This window comes from Gopherus evgoodei, chromosome 14 (assembly GCF_007399415.2).
Source record: "Gopherus evgoodei ecotype Sinaloan lineage chromosome 14, rGopEvg1_v1.p, whole genome shotgun sequence".
NCBI lineage: Eukaryota > Metazoa > Chordata > Testudines > Testudinidae > Gopherus > Gopherus evgoodei.
In genome coordinates, this window is record NC_044335.1 from 1,792,266 (window position 1) to 1,813,019 (window position 20,754).

At 41.0% G+C, this 20,754-nt stretch overlaps 1 protein-coding gene across 1 annotated transcript in view; it reads left to right on the forward strand.

Moving 5' to 3' along the window:
* RPRD1B (regulation of nuclear pre-mRNA domain containing 1B) overlaps window positions 1–20,754 on the forward strand; it is a 48,539-nt gene that overhangs the window by 1,388 nt on the left and 26,397 nt on the right. Inside the window, 5 exon segments of the mRNA XM_030533830.1 lie at window positions 2,737–2,789; window positions 2,791–2,857; window positions 3,850–3,859; window positions 4,713–4,846; window positions 18,625–18,737. Coding sequence (XP_030389690.1) covers window positions 2,737–2,789; window positions 2,791–2,857; window positions 3,850–3,859; window positions 4,713–4,846; window positions 18,625–18,737 — 377 coding nt within the window.

The window sequence follows — 20,754 nt, forward strand, 5'->3', positions numbered from 1 at the left end:
ATTGATTTGTTTAATAATTATAAAATATGTTCCTGGGGTATATTATATTAGTGTGTGTGTGTGTGGTGTCTGTATCTATCTATCTATCATCTACACACAGATTCATACTATTAATACAGGTTCCTTGATGTGTAGAGCCCAGAAATGTCGTTAAGAAATAACTGGCTTATTTGCTGGAAAAAATTGTGTAGGTGGCTCTCTTAATCTGTTGAAGTCCTCAGCATTTTGCAGGATCAGATACCCAGATCATAATACTTATTTCTGTGATTTTTAAAGAAAATGTATTCATAACATTGTCAAAGTAGTCTATCAGCTGTTTTGTCTAGAACTCATGGTATTTTTCCAATATACCTGTTCTTTGGGGATGGGCTATATGGTTAGAAGTGTGTGGTGGCCTTACACAGACATTTTTGGGGGCTTTCTTTCCTGGGAATTCATCCTGTGTCTACCTTTCTAACGTTTACACTGCATTTTGCAGTGAGCTTTCCCTGTCCTGGATCCACAGACTTGGGCTGGTGGGGCTTGTGCAAATGCTCCAAAATTGGTATATAGACAGCACTTGAAGTTGCATCTGATTCTGACTCCTAGGGAGTAGAACAAAGTGCTTTCTATATAGCAAACCCTGCTAGCCAGTTTCAGTCCAATCTGGGAGGTTTGCTTTTGCCTGCTCCAAAATGCTGCATAGACAAATCCCATATGCTTATAGTTCCTCAACGAGAATCAGAGTGAAGTTAACAAGACCCAGTTTCACTCTTGCAGTTTACAACCCTGTTAAGACCAAAGCAGACTGTGAAGAACTTCAAAAAGAATCTCACCAAAACTAAATGATTGGGCAGCAAAATGGCAAATGAAATTTTATGTGGATAAATGTGAAGTAATGCACACTGGAAAAAATAACCTCAACTTATACATACAATAAGCAGGGGGCTAATTTAGCTACAGCGAAACAGGAAAAAAGATCTTAGAGTCATTGTGGATAGTTTCTCTGATGATGATGTCCGTGCAGCGGCAGTCAAAAAAGCAAACAGGATGTTAGGAATCATTAAATAAGGGATAGAGAATAAGACTGAGAATATATTATTGCCCTTATGTAGGTATGCCCACATCTTGAATACTATCTAGAGATGGGGTCTCCTCATCTCAAAGAAGATATACTGGCATTAGAAAAAGTTCAGAAAAGGGCAACTAAAATGATTAGGAGTTTGGAATGGGTCCCATATAAGGTGAGATTAAAGAGGTTAGGACTTTTCATCTTGGAAAAGAGGAGACTAAGGGGGGGATATGATAGAGGTATATTAAAATCATGAGTAGTGTGCAGAAAGTGAATAAGGAAAGTTATTTACTTGTTCCCATAATCTAAGAACTGAGGGCCCCAAATGAAATTAATGGGCAGCAGGTTTAAAACAAATAAAAGGAAGTTCTTCTTCACACAGCGCACAGTCAACCTTTCGAACTCCTTGCCTGAGGAGGTTGTGAAGGCTAGGACTATAACAGGGTTTAAAAGAGAACTAGATAAACTCATGAATTTAAGTCCATTAACGGCTGTAGCCAGAATGGGTAAGCAATGGTGTCCCTAGCCTCTGTTTGTCAGAGAGTGGAGCTAGATGGCAGGAGAGAGATCACTTGATCATTATCTGTTAGGTTCACTCATCTGGGGCACCTGACATGGCCACTGTTGGAAGATAGGATAGGGGACTGGATGGACCTGTGGGCTGACCCAGTATGGCTGTTCTTCTGAATAGGTTGAAACTGACCAGAGTTTTGTTACTTTCCTTTTGCTCCTTGTTGCAGATATGGTAGGGTTTTTTTGCCAATGAGATAGATGGGGCTGTATGGAGTCACATCTGGAAGCTTTAAACATGAAAGCTTAGAATCTGCAGAAAGTGATAGTTTAGCTGCATACCCTTTACTTGGCAAGATTTTGTTAGTCCTGCACTTATATAAGGTATTAGGTGTCACCATATAGGTAATAGAAAAGACTATGTATTTGAAAGGGTCTGAGTAGGTCTTGCTGTGGGAACCATAGCTGAATTCCTGACTCTTGTGTATGTAAATTCTCAATTGTCATGTTGAATATATGCAAGCTATATTATACTAGAGTTTATCTCCTGTAGATTCTGCTCTTCAGAATGTAGGGTCTGTTGGCATTGACTAATTGTGATTAATGGAAATAGCTAACTTTTGGGGATTGAGAAGAAACACATGCTAATAGCTATTTCCATGTAGCATGGATTAGAAAAATTGATTTTGATAAGTAAAAGGTCCTGGGTTCAAGCTCTTCCATCCAGAGATGTTCAGTAATTAAACAGCTGAAGTATAAGGCTAAAATAATACTATTTCAATATATTGATTAATGAAAAATAAGTCTATTGTCACACTAATTTGGGCATAAAGTTTGCAACAGTTCTTTTCATTTTAACCTGCACTTGTGGTAAGGTTTAATGTTATGCAGCACTATGAGTTCATCAGATGAAAGATGCACAGTAATATTAAGATTATTTCCCTTTTGTTTTATAAATTAATTACTAACCAAATTCTAGCTACAGCAAAGATGGGTGATTCAAAAGCAGCTAGCTGCTTTTGCCACTTTGGTCAAATTGAAATGCAGGAAACTCAAACCATATTTTAAGCATGAGAAACTGTGACCGCTTTTTTAATATATAACAAGTAGCCTCAGAATTAAAACATGAAATGAGAAATAAGAATGCAAGTTAAGTTGTCTTCTCTTCTTCCCAGCAAAATCAAGTAGGAAGCTTACATTTCTATATTTGGCGAATGATGTCATCCAGAAACAGTAAAAGGAAGGGTCCTGAATTCACAAGGGAGTTTGAATCTGTTCTTGTGGATGCTTTTTCATGTTGCCAGGTAAGTTTGAACATTTCATCCATTCCACATTCCCTCTCCAATTTCTTTCTCCATAGCTTTTGTGTTAAATATTCCACAAGTTTAAATTCAAGTGCTTTTCAGTTATAGAATATATTTGCTCAGGAAGGTTTAAATTGTCCTTTACTAGAAGCTGAACTCTAACTCCTTTCCTTAAGAAATTGTCAATTATTCCTTGCTCCTGAGAAACAGAAGTAAAATTATGGAGGCTGATTCTGATTTTGGTTTCTGTGCAATGACAATTGGTTGTGAGGTTTTTTGTGTGTAACTCCTATGCTGGTTAAATACTTTACACTTATCCATAAATCTCAAAGCTCTGTACAAAGTTGGAAATTATCTCTGGGCTAAAGATTGTGAAACCGAGCAGTTAAATGATTTGTCGAAAGTCATGTAATTTGTCTCTAGGAGAGAGTCACATACGAGTAACTCTTTCCCTAGTGGGAGAGTTTGAAACAGAACTCGGGTTTCCTGACTACTAGTAATCTGGTCAGTCCACTAGATCAGTTTTTCCTATAATGAGCTTTGAAATAACACAGTTTCAAAGTGCTTTATTAATTGGAACACACACACGCCACTTTCAGGGGGAGGAATAGCTCAGTGCCTTGAGCGTTGGCCTGCTAAACCTGGGTTGTGAGTTCAGTCCTTGAGGGAGCCATTTAGAGATCTGGGGCCCAAACTCTGTCTGGGGATGGTTCCTGCTCTTTGAGCACAGGGTTGGACTAGATGGTCTCCTGAGGTCCCTTCAACCCTGATAGTCTGTGATTCTGCTTTTGTTTTTCTGCTGCTGTGCTGCAAATAGCTGCTATCTTTTTTTCCAAAGCTTGTGCAGTTAAAAATTATATTATATTTTAGTTTAAATATGATTTCTTAATCTCAGTTACCTACTAAAAGTTATATATAGGTCTGAAACATGTTACTGGCTAGAATATTCCCTTTAGAAAACTTAAACTCCTTCTTCTGTACCAGTCATCAGTGGGCTTTAGAGTACAGTTCTTTTGTGTAGACATCATTAATATGCTTCAAGTGAGATCTGTATAGAGTTAAATCATGTCTCAGAATCTATATATCTGGTAGTTCCAAAGTGTGTGAGCTTACTGGCTCATAGAAACTGTTATCAAATGATAGGTCTCTTCACTGGGCGGAAAGGATGATTTATATAATCCAGAGGAGGAGACAGTAGGTGTGAAGGGGGAGCAGCTGCATATTCTTCCTGTCATAGGATGGTCTATAGCTAGTTAGGGATTGTTATAGTATTCAGAGACGAGCTTAGTCCCTGAACCAAACAGTGATAGTGCACACGGGGAATTAAAGAGCATCTAATAACAGTGTGTTCTGGATAACTACATAACTCTTGGCGTTGTTTTCTTATTCCTAGAAGTCTTGCTAATTTGGTTGATGTTCAATAAGTAATTCTCACTGAATGCCTAATGACCCAAACAATTTCCTTTTTTAATAGAATGTCATGACTGAAACACTCATTAGACGTGAACATTTTTAAACTATAAACCTGGTAACTTTGTAGGATTTTCATAGTTCTTTCTACAACGCAGAAGGATGCTATTTTTTCCCTCCCTTGCAAAAGTTCTTCTGCAATGTGGGCACGGCAGGAAAGACTGCGGGTACTTCTACACATTGGGTTCCAGCTTAAGGGGAAAATGTTACCTAAGTATTTGCACAGTGTAGTCCAGACTGTACAAGAAAGCCTGTCCCCAAGCTTACATCTTCCTCTGATGGGTACAGCTTCTAATTTGTATGATGGCATTTTAAAAAAACATACTTGTATTGTTCAACCAAAGTTTTAACTATTTTTTTTTTTAAATATTTAACAGAGAGGCAGATGAAGGCTGCAAAAAGCCCTTGGAGCGATTGCTTAATATCTGGCAAGAAAGGAGCGTGTATGGCAGCGAGTTTATACAACAGCTGAAACTTTCTATGGAGGACACCAGTAGCCCTCCACCAAAAGGTAAAAGCATAGTTAAAAAAAAAAAAAAAAAAAAGCAGTAACAAATACCATATTGAAAAGTTAATCTGTCAAATTAATCTGTCACTAACTGACATTAGAACTCTGGTGGTAAACAGGCCAGTTCCTGGCATCATGCGCATCTAAGGTTAGGGGAATTGCTGTTGAATTGACACTGGAGTCACCAAGGGAAAGTTTCGCTGCATTTTAAAACACCTGGTCTAAAGACTTGGCTGACACTATGGTGCTAAAACAGCTGTGTAGATGTCTGAGCTTGGCCTCTGAAGCCCACCCCTCTCCATAGGCTTTTCGAGCCAGAGTCTATAGATCCATGCTCTGAGATTTGCTTCTCTGAGTTTCTGCTTGCCATTTAGGCATACCTCTAGACTAATTGTCTCAAGAGATTTTGCATTTGTAGAGATGATAGATCTGGTTTGTTAGCCTGAGACCTCATGGCCCTGTTACCATGGGCCTGCGCCAGGTCGTTTGACTCTACACATGCAAGTGGATACACTCTGAATCTATCTTTATAGACATGAGTGTGGATTTTGGGGATAAAAGGGACCAATCCCAATGGAGACCATGGTCACCACCCTCCAGGGTGAGATAGTACCCTTCTGCTCACCTGTAGAAATAGGCAACTGCAGTAATGGTCCAACCAAGGAGACAATGTAACTTGTTGGTTTCCAGAGCACTCTGGCAGTTTAAAATTGTCCTGCCTCCAGACACAAGTGTGGATGGTTAGGTGGGTCATTACAACAGTCTGTTCTGCACACTTGGTCCTTGGATGCCCTTCCTCAGTCTGTATGATCCTTATCGATTACCATGATTTAACAGTGAGTTTTTGGCAAATGGAAGTGGAAGGCTAGAAAATTGACATTGCAATTGGTTTGGCTTCTTTTTAACTCAGGTTGGTAACAACTGAAACTGTCTTTTGTGTGACAGATTTTCAGTGGCTTTCTGACATAAATTGACTTCAGTCCAATTCCTGGTGGGCATCTATATCACAAAAGCCACCATATAGCTGGTAGTCAGACAAAGATTGAGTGGATCATAATAAAAACACTGAGCTCTTGCTGTTTTCCGTTGTGGCTTTTCAAACACCAGGTAAGATTGCAGTATGTAAACAAAGCAGGAGTGATATAGCCTTCAGGAAAAACTGACTTCAGGCGCTTCTGAATTTACAAACTCCTATGGAAACATAGGTTGGAAATCTGTAATAAGATATCTTTAGCTTGGCAAAAAGTGGCTCCCTTAGAACAAAATTCTTGGAACCTCCTGAGGATATTTGAACTGTGATCATGAATAACTTTTCTTTTTAGTTCTAAGACTGTGTGGTAACTCAAAGCAGAAAATTCGCGTGGTTATGTCCAGTATAAAATAGCCATCAGGAGGTTTAGATGTGAAATTAGACAAAGATTTCTAATCCTCAGAGGAGTGAAGTTCTGGAACAGCCTTCCAAGGGGAGCAGTGGGGGCAAAAGGACACATCTGGCTTCAAGACTGAGCTGATAAGTTTATGGAAGAGATGGTATGATGGGATAGCCTAATTTTGGCAATAATCGATCTTTGACTTTTAGCGGTAAATATGCCCAGTGGTCTGTGATGGGATGTTAGATGGGGTGGGATCTGAGTTACTACAGAGAATTCTTTCCAGGGTGTCTGGCTGATGAGTCTTGCCCCACATGCTCAGGGTTTCACTGATCACCATATTTGGAGTCAGGAAGGAATTTTTCTCCAGGGCAGATTGGCAGAGGCCCTGGGGGGTTTTCACCTTCCTCTGCAGCATGGGGCCCAGGTCACCTTGCTGAGGTATTTCTGCACCTTGAAGTCTTTTAAACCATGATTTGAGGACTTCAGTGGCTCAAACGTAGGTTAGAGGTCTGTTGCGGGAGTGGCCTGGGTGGGTGAGATTCTGTGGCCTGCATTGTGCAGGGAGGTCAGAGTAGACAATCATATTGGTCCCTTCTGACCTTAAAGTCTATGTACACTGTTGTACAGAGCCACAGTGTTTTGATAAGTTTGCTGACTAGATGTGATTTGTTGAACAGGATGGCTCGGAATAAATTCCAGAGCTTTCAGTATGCTAGGAACCTGTGATGCTTGCCCAAATGTGGTAGAAGACTAAGTAGGAAAGTATCAAAGATGAACACTTTTGTATTGCAGAATATAATATTGATATTCACTGCTGCTTGCTTGATGTAGCCCCTCTGCTCTTCCTCTCATGTAACTGAAATCATTGCAATTAATTTCTAATCAATTTGAAACGTATACTGGGCTATGTATCCTATGGGAGCATATTCTTATGATTCAAAATGGATTGCATGAGTTAAGGAAAAAAAACATAGACTCATCACTGAAAGTTTGAAGATAACACACATTGGGGAGTGGGAAGAGGACAAGTCCTGCATAGAGTTATCTGGATCACTTGATAAGTTGAGTACAAGAAAATACGAACTTTGATATACAGTTAAATATGTACATCTAGACAAAGAATGTAAGCCATACTTACAGAAGAGGGGGCTCTTATCTTGGGAAGCAGTGACTCTGAGAAAGATTTGGTGGCCATGGTGGATAATCAGCTTGAACATGAGCTCCCAGTGTGATGCTATGGCCACAAGGGCTAATGCAATCCTTGGAGGCATAAATAGGAACTTCGAGTAGGAGTAGAGAGGTTATACCACTTCTGTATTTGGCCTTGGTGCCACCAAGGCTGTAGTATGGTGTCTGCAATTTATCTTGGAAAGGGCTCAGAGAAAAGCCATGAGAATGATTAAAGGATTAGAAACCTGCCTTATGGTGTTAACTGCAGGGATCAATCTATTTAGTTTAATAAAGGGAAGGTTAAGGGGTTGACTTGATCATGGTCTGTAAAGTATCTACTTAGGGAACAACTATTTAATGGGCTTTTCACGTCTAGTAGGAAAGGTATACGTAATCTAATGCTGAAAGTAGTTGAAACTAGCCAAATTCAGACTGGAAAAGAAGGTTTCAATTTTTACAGCAAGGGTAATTAACCATTGGAACAGTTTACTAAGTGCGTAGTTGATTCTCATTAATGGGCAATTTTTGAAATCCAAATTAGATTCTTTTTTTATATTTAAGATCTTGCTTTCGGAATTATTCTGGGGAAGTTCTCTGGCCGGTGTTACACAGGAGGTCAGACCTGGTGATCACAATGGTACTTTCTGGCCTTGGAATCTATGAGGGGAGGAAGAGAATCTTGCAATCAGTTGTTGTTTAGCTTTCACTTCTTATGAGTTAAAGCTATTTACACACTGGAGGCCTTTCAGTTTCCTCAAGGAAATATGTGGAGTATTTCTCTCACACATACATGCAAACATATGTGGACATCTATATTTTGTTTGCATGTCTTTCAAACGTTAAATTGTATCCAAGAAGATATTCTTGTAGCTAGTTTCTAATTAATCTCCTGTTGTTATTCGAATTTGAATAGCCCATTCCTTTAGCAAGAAATAAATTTATATATCCTACCTAGTTTCAGCTAACTTATATTTTAACTACTTAAAAAGTCAAGAAAATTAGGTCTGGGTGGAGTTTAGTTGCAAAATCTTTTGTCTAACTGTTAAACATACCAGTTTCATAGATATTTCCATGTGACTCGTTTGCAAGTGAACTAGGTGAGAAGTGCTTGAGCTAGTTCTGTCACAATTACAGACTGAGCAAAAAATTGTGGAGAAGTCTTTTTGTGGGAAAATGCAGTTTCAGGTCCGTCATTGTTACTGTTACAACTCCTAGTCGTGATGGCAGTGGATAGTCATTGGGCTAAGGAAAGTGTGAGTGATTCTACAGCTTGGTAATTAGAGCCTTGCTAGAATGCAGGCAACCCAAATTCAACCGCTGCTCCAATGGCTATTTATAAAAGTGGAACCACTTCAAGAGGAGGGATTGAGAATGCCCGAGGACACTGGGATATTCTGGTATGAGGCGGTCTCCTGCCATGTGGGAGACGCATCCTTTCTGCACACTAGACAGAGGCAAAGGAGTTGAACCTCAGTCTCCCACATCTCAGGTGAGAACCATAATTCCATTGGGTTAGGGTTGAGGGAAGCTTCTCCTCTGGCCACTTGTAAATACTTGACGATTAGGGCTGTTGTGCTATTTAAAAAAATGAATAGAATACCATTTATTTAAATATTTTTAGATATATTCTACATTTTTCAAATAATTGATTTCAGTTACAACACAGAATACAAAGTGTACAGTGCTCACTTTCTACTTATTTTAGTACAATATATGCACTTTAAAAACAAAATAAATAGTATTTTACAATTCACTTAATACAAGTACTGTAGTGCAATCTCTTATCATGAAGCTGAAGGATGGATGGTATCATGAAAGCAGCCCCAACATTTCATGCCACCGATTGGTAGCTAGTCAGAGCCTGTGTGTCCTCTTACTTTTGGATAGGATTATGATTTTATAGTTTGGTGAGTCTTGTTAAGTTTAATTAAAGTACATTGGCTTTTTTAAAAAAATACTTTACTTGTTTCTCTGAGTCACACCTTGGTACCAAGGAGTAGGTGTGGTGGCTGAGAACAGGTCTCTGGCTTTAAAATCTGCCTGCTTGCCTGTGAGACAGCTATGCCTATGGAAATGCCTCTTTTGTTTCCAGGCATCTCCTATCTTAAACACTCTCTGTAATTTTTTTGAAGTGCACTCAGAAGGCCCATGATGCCTTCTTGAAGCTGTTTCTGATAGTAAAGAGAACGAGAAGAGTCTCTGATTCCAAGGATCCTCCTCAAAAGCAGTCTGCTCCTGCCTCAAAACTGGGTTCAGATAATGCTCTGTCTACAAGAGACGCTACTTGGGGTGCTAAGAGGTCTTCTGGCTCTAAAAGATGTCATGCTTCCTTGAAACACTTCGAGCCTTTTCATCAGTCCTCTTCAGCTCAGTCAGTGTCTACTACTTCCCAAGGTAGGAAGGAGCAAAAAAAATCTCTGGATGGGCATTGGCACCGGCACCAATAGCTGTCCCTGGTCCCCGCCAAGAGGAAGGCTCAAATCCATCATGCCTCTGGCTTACCCAAGCATGCTCCTTTGAAGTTGCATCTGTACTTCGTGTTTTCAAAGACTGGGGGATGCCGTTTTTCAACTGCTATACCATATCCTCTGTCTTCAGTGATTGGCAGTGCTTTCTTGCTGCTGTTTGCATAAGTACTATGTATGCCACAGATTCATCAGTACCACATCCTGATAAGAAAACCTCATTTCCTGAGACTCTTGCTTTGGTATGGTCAGTCACAATATTGTTGACATCAGTATTGCCCAGGCTGCTTTTAAGTCTCCTAAAACTGGAGTACCCTTTGCTAGATGTCTCTCCTTTAGCTGTGGTACCCAAGTCCCTGCTGATCCTGGAAACCAGAGTATTGATAGTGAAAATCTCTGGTATCATTGCTTACTTCTCATAGTGTGATGTCTGAATCTGTTCCTGTTCCCACTCCTGAGGGGAGTGTATCGTCTTTAGCAGAATTATACTTCTCTGCATTGTACTTTTCATATAGCAGCAGAAACCCTTCTACTAGCACAGTGGTTCTCAAACTTTTGTACTGGTGACCCCTTTCACATAGCAAGACTGAGTGTGGACCCCCCCCCACACATATAAATTAAACATTTTAAAATATATTTAACACCATTATAAATGATGGAGGCAAAACAGGGTTTGAGATGGAGGCTGACAGTTTGCGACCCCTCCTCCCCCCCATGTAATAACCTCGTGACACCCTGAGGGGTCCCGACCCCCAGTTTGAGAACCCCTGTAGTAGCAGATCTCCTCCTTTGCCTAAAATAGTTCTTGAGAGAAGCCTTGAAAGGAATCTCTTTTGTCATGGATCTCCCCTTTAGAGAGGTTTCAGGTTCTGTACTACACATTTCTATGGCACAATACAGGGTGAAGTTTTGGCCCTGTTGATCTGTATGAAACCCTCAGGTTTACCCCCTTTTTATTCAGCAGCACTGAGATATAGAGTAAGGTCGTTGCTCCTAATGATTCATCCTAAGAAGGCTCCATTATCTCATCAAGAGTTCTTTCAAAGTTATGAACAAGAACCCCATAATGACGAAGAATACCTTATTGAGTATGAAGAGCTATCAGTTTCCCCAGCCATATTGTCATTATCACCTGATGAAGCTGTGACTCCATCTACCATGTCCACAATAGACTATTTCAAGGCACTCAGAGACCTCCTGAAAAGAATGGTGGACATCTAGAGATTTTCCTAAAGTCATCCTGGAGAGGTCTTGTGAATTATTTGATATTTTGCACCCAGTATTCCAGGTTTGCTTGGTCATGTCTATTAACCAAGGATCTGTGGCGTATCCTGGCATCTATCTTTGATACGTCTAAAAGGGCAGGTCTCGGGCACAAAGGTTCCTTCTAAAACATTTGACTATTTTATTTTAACCTCATCCTTAATTTTTTTTCAGTTGTGGCAACAACTCATGACAAATCTAAGCTGTCTTGTACCCCTAAATCTATGTATACTGATGAGCCCCAACAGATGCATCATCTTAGGGAAATAAGGTTTATTCCTCTGCTGTCTTGCAGATCTGTACAGCCAACTATCAGGCTTTGTTGGTGCAGTTCAATTTTCTTTAGTGGGAGAAAATTTGTCTCTTTCTCAAGGCACCAGAGATAAGTTGAAGGCTGTGACTGTGGAGGGCCAACTGGTAGGGAAGATAGCTTTGCCAGGTTTCTGGATGCTTCTGACATTGCAGTGCCCTCTGACCTCTCAACAATCAATAATCACTGAACATCATGTTCTTAGACATACTGAAGGAGGTTCAGACCACAATTGAAGACCTTCCTTTCAAAATGACAAGGTACTTCACTCTTCAAAGGACTCTAGTGTGATGCTTCAGTGTCTGGTACTATGCACACCCTAGTAAAAGAGGAAGCAAAGCAGATATAAGCCCTTGTATACCTTGTATCTGTATCATATACCTTGTATCTGTATCATCCTTAGCAGCAAAGCTTCTCATCTTTCTAAGGAAACATGTCACTTGAAAGGAGTCTCCTCCACCTTCTGCTGCTGATTTTATTTATTTATTTTTTCTAAGAGAAAATTGAAAATACAACATTGCCTTTCCTTCCTTCCTACAACTCCCTACTCCTCCCTGGTCAGAGATACAGAAATGTTTGATTTGCTGTCTTTCTCTAACCCCTCCATTTGCCCCAGTGACTCCATCCCCTGATCTGCCTCATGCCCACTTTCATCTCCTTCCTTACTCTTCTCTTTAACCTCTCACTCTCCTTTGACACCTTCCCGTCACAATATAAACATGCGTTACTCTCCTATCATAAATCCCACTCTTCACTCCACTTGCCTTTTCAACTAGTGGCCCATCACCCGTTTTCCCTTTCATCTCTAAGATCATTGAGTTTACTGTTTACAGTAGGTGTCTGGAGTTCTTCTCCAGTTCCATTCTAGATCATCTCCAGTCTGCCATCTGGTCCTTGCACTCGCCTGATGCTGCTCTCGCCACAGTATTTAGTGGTCTCCTCCTAGCCAAATCTCAGAATTAGTGTTACTCCTTCATCCTCCTTGACACTTTTAATGCAGCTGATGATGCTCTTCTTTGAAATCTCCTCCTCCCTTTGCTCTTGAGACTCTTTCTCTTGGCGCTTCTCCTACCTCTCTAAGGCTCTTTCAGAGTCTGTTTCTCAGAATCTTCCTCAGATTTCTGTGGGAGTTCTACAGGGCTCCATCCTTGGAACCCCTTCCCTTCTCCTTCGACACCATTACGCAGGCCCGTAACCTAGGCATCAGCTTTGGCTCAGATCTTTCTAGGTCCTCGCATCCAGGCCATGTCCAAGTCTTGCAGATTCATTCTACAGAACACTTCTAAGATAATGCCTCTCCTGTCCGTCCACACAGCTTAAACTCTCATTCTGGCACTCAGCATCTCTCTGGCCTTGGCATAGGCATTCTTACTACATTCATCTCCATTCAGATGCTGCCATAAAGATAATTTTCCTAGCCAGTCGCTTTAACCATGTCGGCTCTCTACTGGCTCTCTCTTCTTTATGGTATTAAACACAGGCTACTTGTGTCCATTTTCATGGCCTATCCCCACTGTACCTATCATCTCTCATTCAGTATAGAAAGGTTGACTTCCGCCTCTGATCAGCTCATGCTGTCAGCATCCATTGCCCGCTTCTCAAATTTTCAAACAAGTATCTTCACGTTTTCTCCCATGCTGTCCTGTAAGCTTGAAAGGCCCCTTTCTCCCTCACCTCTGGTAAACTAATTGTAGCTCAAAAGCATGTCTCTCTTTCCAGTGGTAGTCCAATAAAAAATATTACCTCACTCGCCTAGTCCCCCTACAAAACTAACTCATTTTCCTCTTTAAAAATCCCTCCTTATCTCTTTTCCATGATGCCTACAAAAAAGTAGAACAGGGCTGCTGGTGTGCGGATACTACTGCCTGTTATGTTGACCAACATTTCTCAAGTTGTTTCCCTGTACCCCCTATCGATCTATCTTATGCATAGATTGTAAGCTCTGTAGGTCTTTTTTTTTCCCACTATTGTTCAGCAGTTGGCACTATGGGATTCTGGTCCATAACTGGGGATCCTAGAAATTACAGAAATAGAAAATAGATTGTGTACTCTTCATTGGGAAGAGGTTGCAGGTTTAATAGTTTGGTCAAAAATCCTGGACAAATTTTAGAGGCTCTTTACCCCCTCTCTTCCCTTTGTATATCACCTTCTTTTTGGGGGGAGGGGAAGGGGGGATGCATTGGCTGAAATTGCTACCCGCTAATAGATATTAGGAGTTCTCTAGAAAGCATATTCAGTCCAATTTTAGTCTCTGCCAACTCCTTATCCCCTCCCCCATCCCTTTTCAAGGACTTTTCTCACAACATCCTGCTGAGTTTGGAGATACTCTCTCCTTTAGCTGGGGGCTGTAGAGAAGGTGCTTCCAGAGTTCTGCAGCAGGGAGTTCTATTCCCACTACTTCCTCACCCCAAAGAAAAGGCAAGGATGGATGGTGTCCTGTTTTAGATCATAGGTGTCTCAGCGGATTCATCTCACGTCAAGTTTCAGATGATCACCCTTTCTTAAGTTTTTATTTATTTATTTATTTTCCCTGATAGCCCATGTATTGGTTTGCACCTCTACTAGCAGGATATCCACTTCTGTGCGTAAATCTATCCTACTCACCAAAAATATGTTTCATGGTCAGTGGACTCCACTACCAGTCCAGAGTCCTACTATTCAGCCCTTCAGCATCTCTAAGGGTGTTTACCAAATGCTTGGCTGTGGGAGCAGTGCAGCTGGGGGGAGAAGTCCTCCATATATATTTCTATCTTGACAACTGGCTGATTTGAGTCTGCTCATTGCAGCAGATCAGCAAGAGTGTTCTCACAGTTCTACAGTCGTTTTCCAGACTGGGCCTCAGGGTCAGTTGAGATACATCTCCTCTCACCCCTGCTCATCCATAGAATTTATAGGAGCTGTGCTCCACTTCCACTTTGCAGGAGCATACCTTCAAATATTTGTCCAAAAAGAATTGCCTAGATCATGCATTCGGTCTCATCCAGGAGTCACGCTGACGGTCTGGGTTATATGGTAGTTTATACTTATGTGACTATCATGGTTGTCTCTGGTCTCCTTTGGGGTTGGTTAAGGATGTTTATCCACCAGCCAAAGTTCCTCTGTAATACTGTCATACCTACTTTGGTGGACAGACCCTCAGAACGTCCATCTGGGTACTCTGTTTCATTCACTGTCTCCTTCAAAGACTCTGAAAAATGCATCCAGTCAAGGCGGGAGTGCACATTTGGAGACTCTCTCTCCAGATGCAGGGCATGTGGTCCTGTACAGAGTCTCAATTATACATAAATATATTAGAGATCATGGCTGTCAGCTGGCTTGCAAGGTGTTCCTGCTTCTCCTTCAAGGTACTGCTGCTCAAATCCAGATGGATTGTATCCTGGCTATGAACTATCTAAACAGACAAGGGAGAGAGGGAGATTATCCCTCTTATGTCAAGAAGCAACACATCTGTGTGGGATTGGTGCATTCTGCGTTAGATTAACCAGGAGCCCTGTGGAAGATCAGCTAAGCAGAAGAGTTCCTTCACTCATAAATGGGAGTTAAGACTCTGTTCTAGACAAAATATTTCTAAGGTGGGGGAGTTGCTCATAGACCTGTTCGCAACCAAGGTGAACACAAAATGTCCGATGTTCTTCTGCCATAGACGCTGGTCTTATGTCTCATTAGATGTATTTCTGGTTCAGTGGGAAAATAACTTGCTTATGTCTTCTTCCCATTCTGCTAATTGTCAGTCCTCAGAAGGACATGTCAGTTCTAGTATTCTGACCTGATACATCTGTCAATCAGGCTACCTCTTTAAACAACATGGAGGAGTTTTGGGAAGTTGATCAGAACCAAGGCCTGATGCTGCACCCATGCATTTGACAGACTACCTGGCCAAATTTCTGTGGACAGAAGCTGCTTAGCAGCTGTATGGGAGGTTTTGATCCATAGCAGAAGGGCTTCTATTAAAAGGACATGCCAAGTTAAGGCCCACTGCTCAGTAAGGAGGGGGAAACAGTAACGGGAGACTTGGAAATGGCAGAGATGCTTAATGACTTCTTTGTTTCGGTCTTCACTGAGAAGTCTGAAGGAATGTCTCATATAGTGAATGCTTATGGGAAGAGGGTAGGTTTAGAAGATAAAATAAAAAAAGAGCAAGTAAAAAATCACTTAGAAAAGTTAGATGCCTGCAAGTCACCAGATCCTGATGAAATGCATCCTAGAATACTCAAGGAGTTAATAGAGGAGGTATCTGAGCCTCTAGCTATTATCTTTGGGAAATCATGGGAGACGGGGGAGATTCCAGAAGACTGGAAGGGGGCAAATATAGTGCCCATCTATAAAAAGAGAAATAAAAACAACCCAGGAAACTACAGACCAGTTAGTTTAACTTCTGTGCCAGGAAAGATAATGGAGCAGGTAATTAAAGAAATCATCTGCAAACACTTGGAAGGTGATAAGATGATAGGGAATAGCCAGCATGGATTTGTAAAGAACAAATCGTGTCAAACTAATCTGATAGCGTTCTTTGATAGGATAACGAGCCTTGTGGATAAGGGAGAAGTGGTGGATGTGATATACCCAGACTTTAGTAAGGCATTTGATACGATCTCGCATGATATTCTTATAGATAAACTAGGAAAGTACAATTTAGATGGGGCTACTATAAGGTGGGTGCATAATTGGCTGGATAACCGTACTCAGAGAGTAGTTGTTAATGGCTCCCAATCCTGCTGGAAAGGTATAACAAGTGGGGTTCCGCAGGGGTCTGTTTTGGGACCGGTTCTGTTCAATATCTTCTTCAACGATTTAGATGTTGGCATAGAAAGTACGCTTATTAAGTTTGCGGACGATACCAAACTGGGAGGGATTGCAACTGCTTTGGAGGACAGGGTCAAAATTCAAAATGATCTGGACAAATTGGAGAAATGGTCTGAGGTAAACAGGATGAAGTTCAATAAAGATAAATGCAAAGCGCTCCACTTAGGAAGGAACAATCAGTTTCACACATACAGAATGGGAAGAGACTGTCTAGGAAGGAGTATGGCAGAAAGAGATCTAGAGGTCATAGTGGACCACAAGCTTAATATGAGACAACAGTGTGATACTGTTACAAAAAAAGCAAACATGATCCTGGGACGCATTAACAGGTGTGTTGTAAACAAGACACGAGAAGTCATTCTTCCGCTTTACTCTGCGCTGGTCAGGCCTCAGCTGGAGTATTGTGTCCAGTTCTGAGCACCGCCTTTCAAGAAAGATGTGGAGAAATTGGAGAGGGTCCAGAGAAGAGCAACGAGAATGATTAAAGGTCTTGAGAACATGACCTATGAAGGAAGGCTGAAGGAATTGGGTTTGTTTAGTTTGGAAAAGAGAAGACTGAGAGGGGACATGATAGCAGTTTTCAGGTATCTAAAAGGGTGTCATCAGGAGGAGGGAGGAAACTTGTTCACCTTAGCCTCCAATGATAGAACAAGAAGCAATGGGCTTAAACTGCAACAAGGGAGATTTAGGTTGGACATTAGGAAAAAGTTCCTAACTGTCAGGGTAGTTAAACACTGGAATAGATTGCCTAGGGAAGTTATGGAATCTCCATCTCTGGAGATATTTAAGAGTAGGTTAGATAAATGTCTATTAGGGATGGTCTAGACAGTATTTGATCCTGTCATGAGGGCAGGGGACTGGACTCGATGACCTCTCAAGGTCCCTTCCAGTCCTGGAGTCTATGAGTCTAAGTGGAAACATGTCTCACTGCAGTCCCATTCAGAGACCTCTTCAGCCTTGGAATCTTCTATTCCATCTGTCTTGGACTAATTGTGTTTTGAAACACATGATTGCTTAGTTCTAATAGAGTTCATCTGGCTAATATAGCCCTTGATCTGTTAAGGGTTATTCCTCCCTCCCCCCCCTTGTCTGGATTGGTGTGTTTGGTTTGTGTTTGTTTTTCTGTTTTAAGAGGGGCCAATTGATACATTTCCATCAGTGAGGCATAGTTACCTGTCTGGGACTTGAATGTGGTGCTCCTGTCTTTGATGCACCTGCCCTTTGAACCCAGGTTGTAATATTTGCTATAGCCCCTCTCAGTTAAAATGGCATCAATTTGGCTCAGCGAGCGAGTGAAATTTCAGACTTTGGTATCAAGTCCTCCATTAGTTCCTTTTCATAAAGACAGTTAGACTCAGGCCATATCCAACATTTTTGGAAAGTGGTTTTGGATTTTCATATAAACCAATTTACACATTTCCCTAAACCACATGATTCTTCTGCTGAGGCTAAACTCCATAAACTAGACATTCTTAGGGCTGTTCTCTTTATCTTTCCAGTACAAAGCCATTTCATAAAGCATCCAGGTTCTTTGTGCTTTTGTGATAAGTCTCAAGGGCAGGCTGTTTCTCTTAAAGATCTCTAAATGGGTTACAGACTGCAGTAAGATTTCCTACTCCATTAAATAAATTACTCCTTCCTTCTCGAGTTAGGGCACACTCTGCTAGGCTCAGTCAGCATCAGTAGCTTGTTTTAGGTGACCCGCCTATTGGAGACTTGTAGGGCAACTATGTGGAGTTCCTACCTATGTTTATCTATTACTGCTCCATTGTGACAGCTTCTAGCTCAGATTTGCAGTTTGGAAGGGCTGTCCTGCTGTCATTTAGATACCCCTCAAGGTGGGCAGTAGAAGTGCTAACTGCTAGTCACTGATCTACAGCGGGATCTGCGTAGACAAATGCTCGAAGAAAGAAAGAGGTTACTTAACCTTCAGTAACTGGAATTCTCGGAGATGCCTTTGTCCACACAGATCCTGTGACCTGCTTCGCTTGCCTGGATATTTTGTATTAGTGACAAAATTAAGTGGTGGTTGGGATGCTTTGTCCTTTATAGGGGGTATAAGAGCGTACAGGTGAATGCACAGCCCCAAGGGACACTGCTGTCCAGAATATTCCCTGCTTGTGTGTTGTCTTTTTTTTGTTCACAGATCTCACTACGATCTCAAGAACTCTGGTTACTGTAAATGATGGTTCTTTTGCCGTTATGCTGCTGATCATTCTGAAAGTGATACATAAATTAGCCTTCTGTAAAGGAAATTAAATTGTAGATTGACCCTCTGTAGAGATCATGAGAGCATCTGGTACAACTTTTTGAAAATGTAGATAGTTAAGATTCTGTTGAAGAATGCACATATGGCATCAGGCTTGAATGGCTTGTATTGAGACTGTGTGTCTACAGTTACAGAGGAGAAAAAGTCCTTGAAGCGGACGTTTCAGCAGATACAAGAGGAAGAAGATGAGGATTACCCTGGGAGCTACTCGCCCCAGGACCCCAGCACTGGGCCATTACTGGTATGTTTGGAGGGCTGAGGATCTGAGAAATTGTAAAAGGCGACCTCTTATAAAGATACAGCCACAAGGTGGAGCCATTAACAAGTAAAATGTAATTAATGGAAAAATACAATTTACTCTTGGAAGCCAACATGTAAGAACAGTTTTATTAAACCACTGGGTTGTCTGTTTTGTGATAGGCAAGAGGAAGGGATCATAGATGCATTCTGGTGTGAATGCTGTTCCAAAAGTTATCCTTAACAATAAAAACCTTGGTGGTCTGATTTAATCTAGGCTGAACCAAGGCCCCTGCATTACTGCCAGTGTCTTCTGTTTTTTCTTTTGAAACAAAACAAAAACAAAAGGTATATAAAAAGACTTTTATATATCGACTTATGAACTCTCAAATCCAGTACACGAACATTGACTCAGGAAATTTCATTTGGGTTTCAAGTAGAATACAGCCTGACAAAGAAACCAACAGCAAGTTTTGTATACCCTGTAGCCACAAAAGATCAGCATTAAATGGATTTGTTTAGAGTTGGAAACTAAAATCTGTTGAGAAGATTTCAACCTTAGTTTGGGGCTGGCAGGAGTGTAGTGTTAATGACCTGGATATAACAGAAATGAAATAGACAGTATAATCCAAACTCTCCTCCTTAAGGCTACAATTGGCCTTATGTTAAATCTATGGCTATTTGAAGGAAGGTAAAGAGTTAAACAGTCTGCCAGATGTATGGTGTAAATACTATAAGATTACATGAGCTGAGGAAATGAGAGCTTTTACTGCAGCTAGATTACAGCTTTTGGCTTGTTTTAACACGCGTTTAATTTGTCACTTATTGGAAATCATTATGTAGCTTACAAGGAAGTATGTATGTCAAGCAGACAGTGAACATCCTTTGGTTCTTCAAGCCAGCATAAACATTGAAAAGGTGTGTGTTCTTAAGAAATTTGTGTATTTTTGTAATGACAGTTTTGAATGTGTACCTAAAAAATTAATGATTGAAACTGGAGGATAAAAATCAGCACTACAGAATTAGCCTAGCTAATGCCAGCAAAATCATGAAATCCTTGAATGCTTTTAAAAACAAAATAAAGCTGAATGTTTGTAGTTTTCCTGCTTAATGTGTGTCTCTCCCCTTCTCCCTTTCTTTGGGCGCCTATTCTCCCGTCACCCAGATTCTCCTTTTGACTAGGTTAGTAAAAGCAGTGTGGGTGTGTTCAGTTGCATTGGTGGATCTTTCTCAATGGCCATTCCATTTGCTGATTGTTAACATCAGAATGGCCATTCTGGGTCAGACCAAAGGTTGATCTAGCCCGGTAGCCTGTCTGCCGACCGCGGCCAATGCCAGTGCCTCCGAAGGAATGAAGAGAACAGGTAATCAGCAAGTGATCCATCCCCTGTTGCCCATTCCTAGCTTCTGGCAAACAGAGGCTAGGGACACAATCCCTGCCATCCTTGCTAATAGCCATTGATGGACCTATCCCCCAGGAACTTATCTAATTCTCTTTTGAACCCTGTTATCATCTTGGCCTTCACAACATCCTCTGGCAAAGAGTTCCACAGGTTAACTGTGTGTTGTGTAAATAAATACTTCTTTTCGTTTGTTTATTTTTTAAACCTGCTGTCTGTTAATTTCATTTGGTGACCCCTAGCTCTTGTGTTAGGAGGAGTAAATAACACTTCCTTATTTATTTTTCTCCACACCAGTCATGATTTTATAGATCTCTAGCATATCCCCCATGTCCTCTCTTTTTTTCCAAGCTGAAAAGTCCCAGGCTTATTAATCTCTCTTCATACAGAAGCTGTTCCATATCCCTAATCGTTTTTGTTGCCCTTTCCTGAAACTTTTCCAAGTCCAATATCTCTTTTGAGATGGGGCGATTGCATCTGGACGCAGCATTCAAGATGTGGGTGTACCATGGATTTATATAGAGGCAATATATTTTCTGTCCTATTATCTATCCCTTTCTTAATGATTCCCAACATTCTGTTCGCTTTTTTTTGACTGCCGCTGCACATTGAGTGGATGTT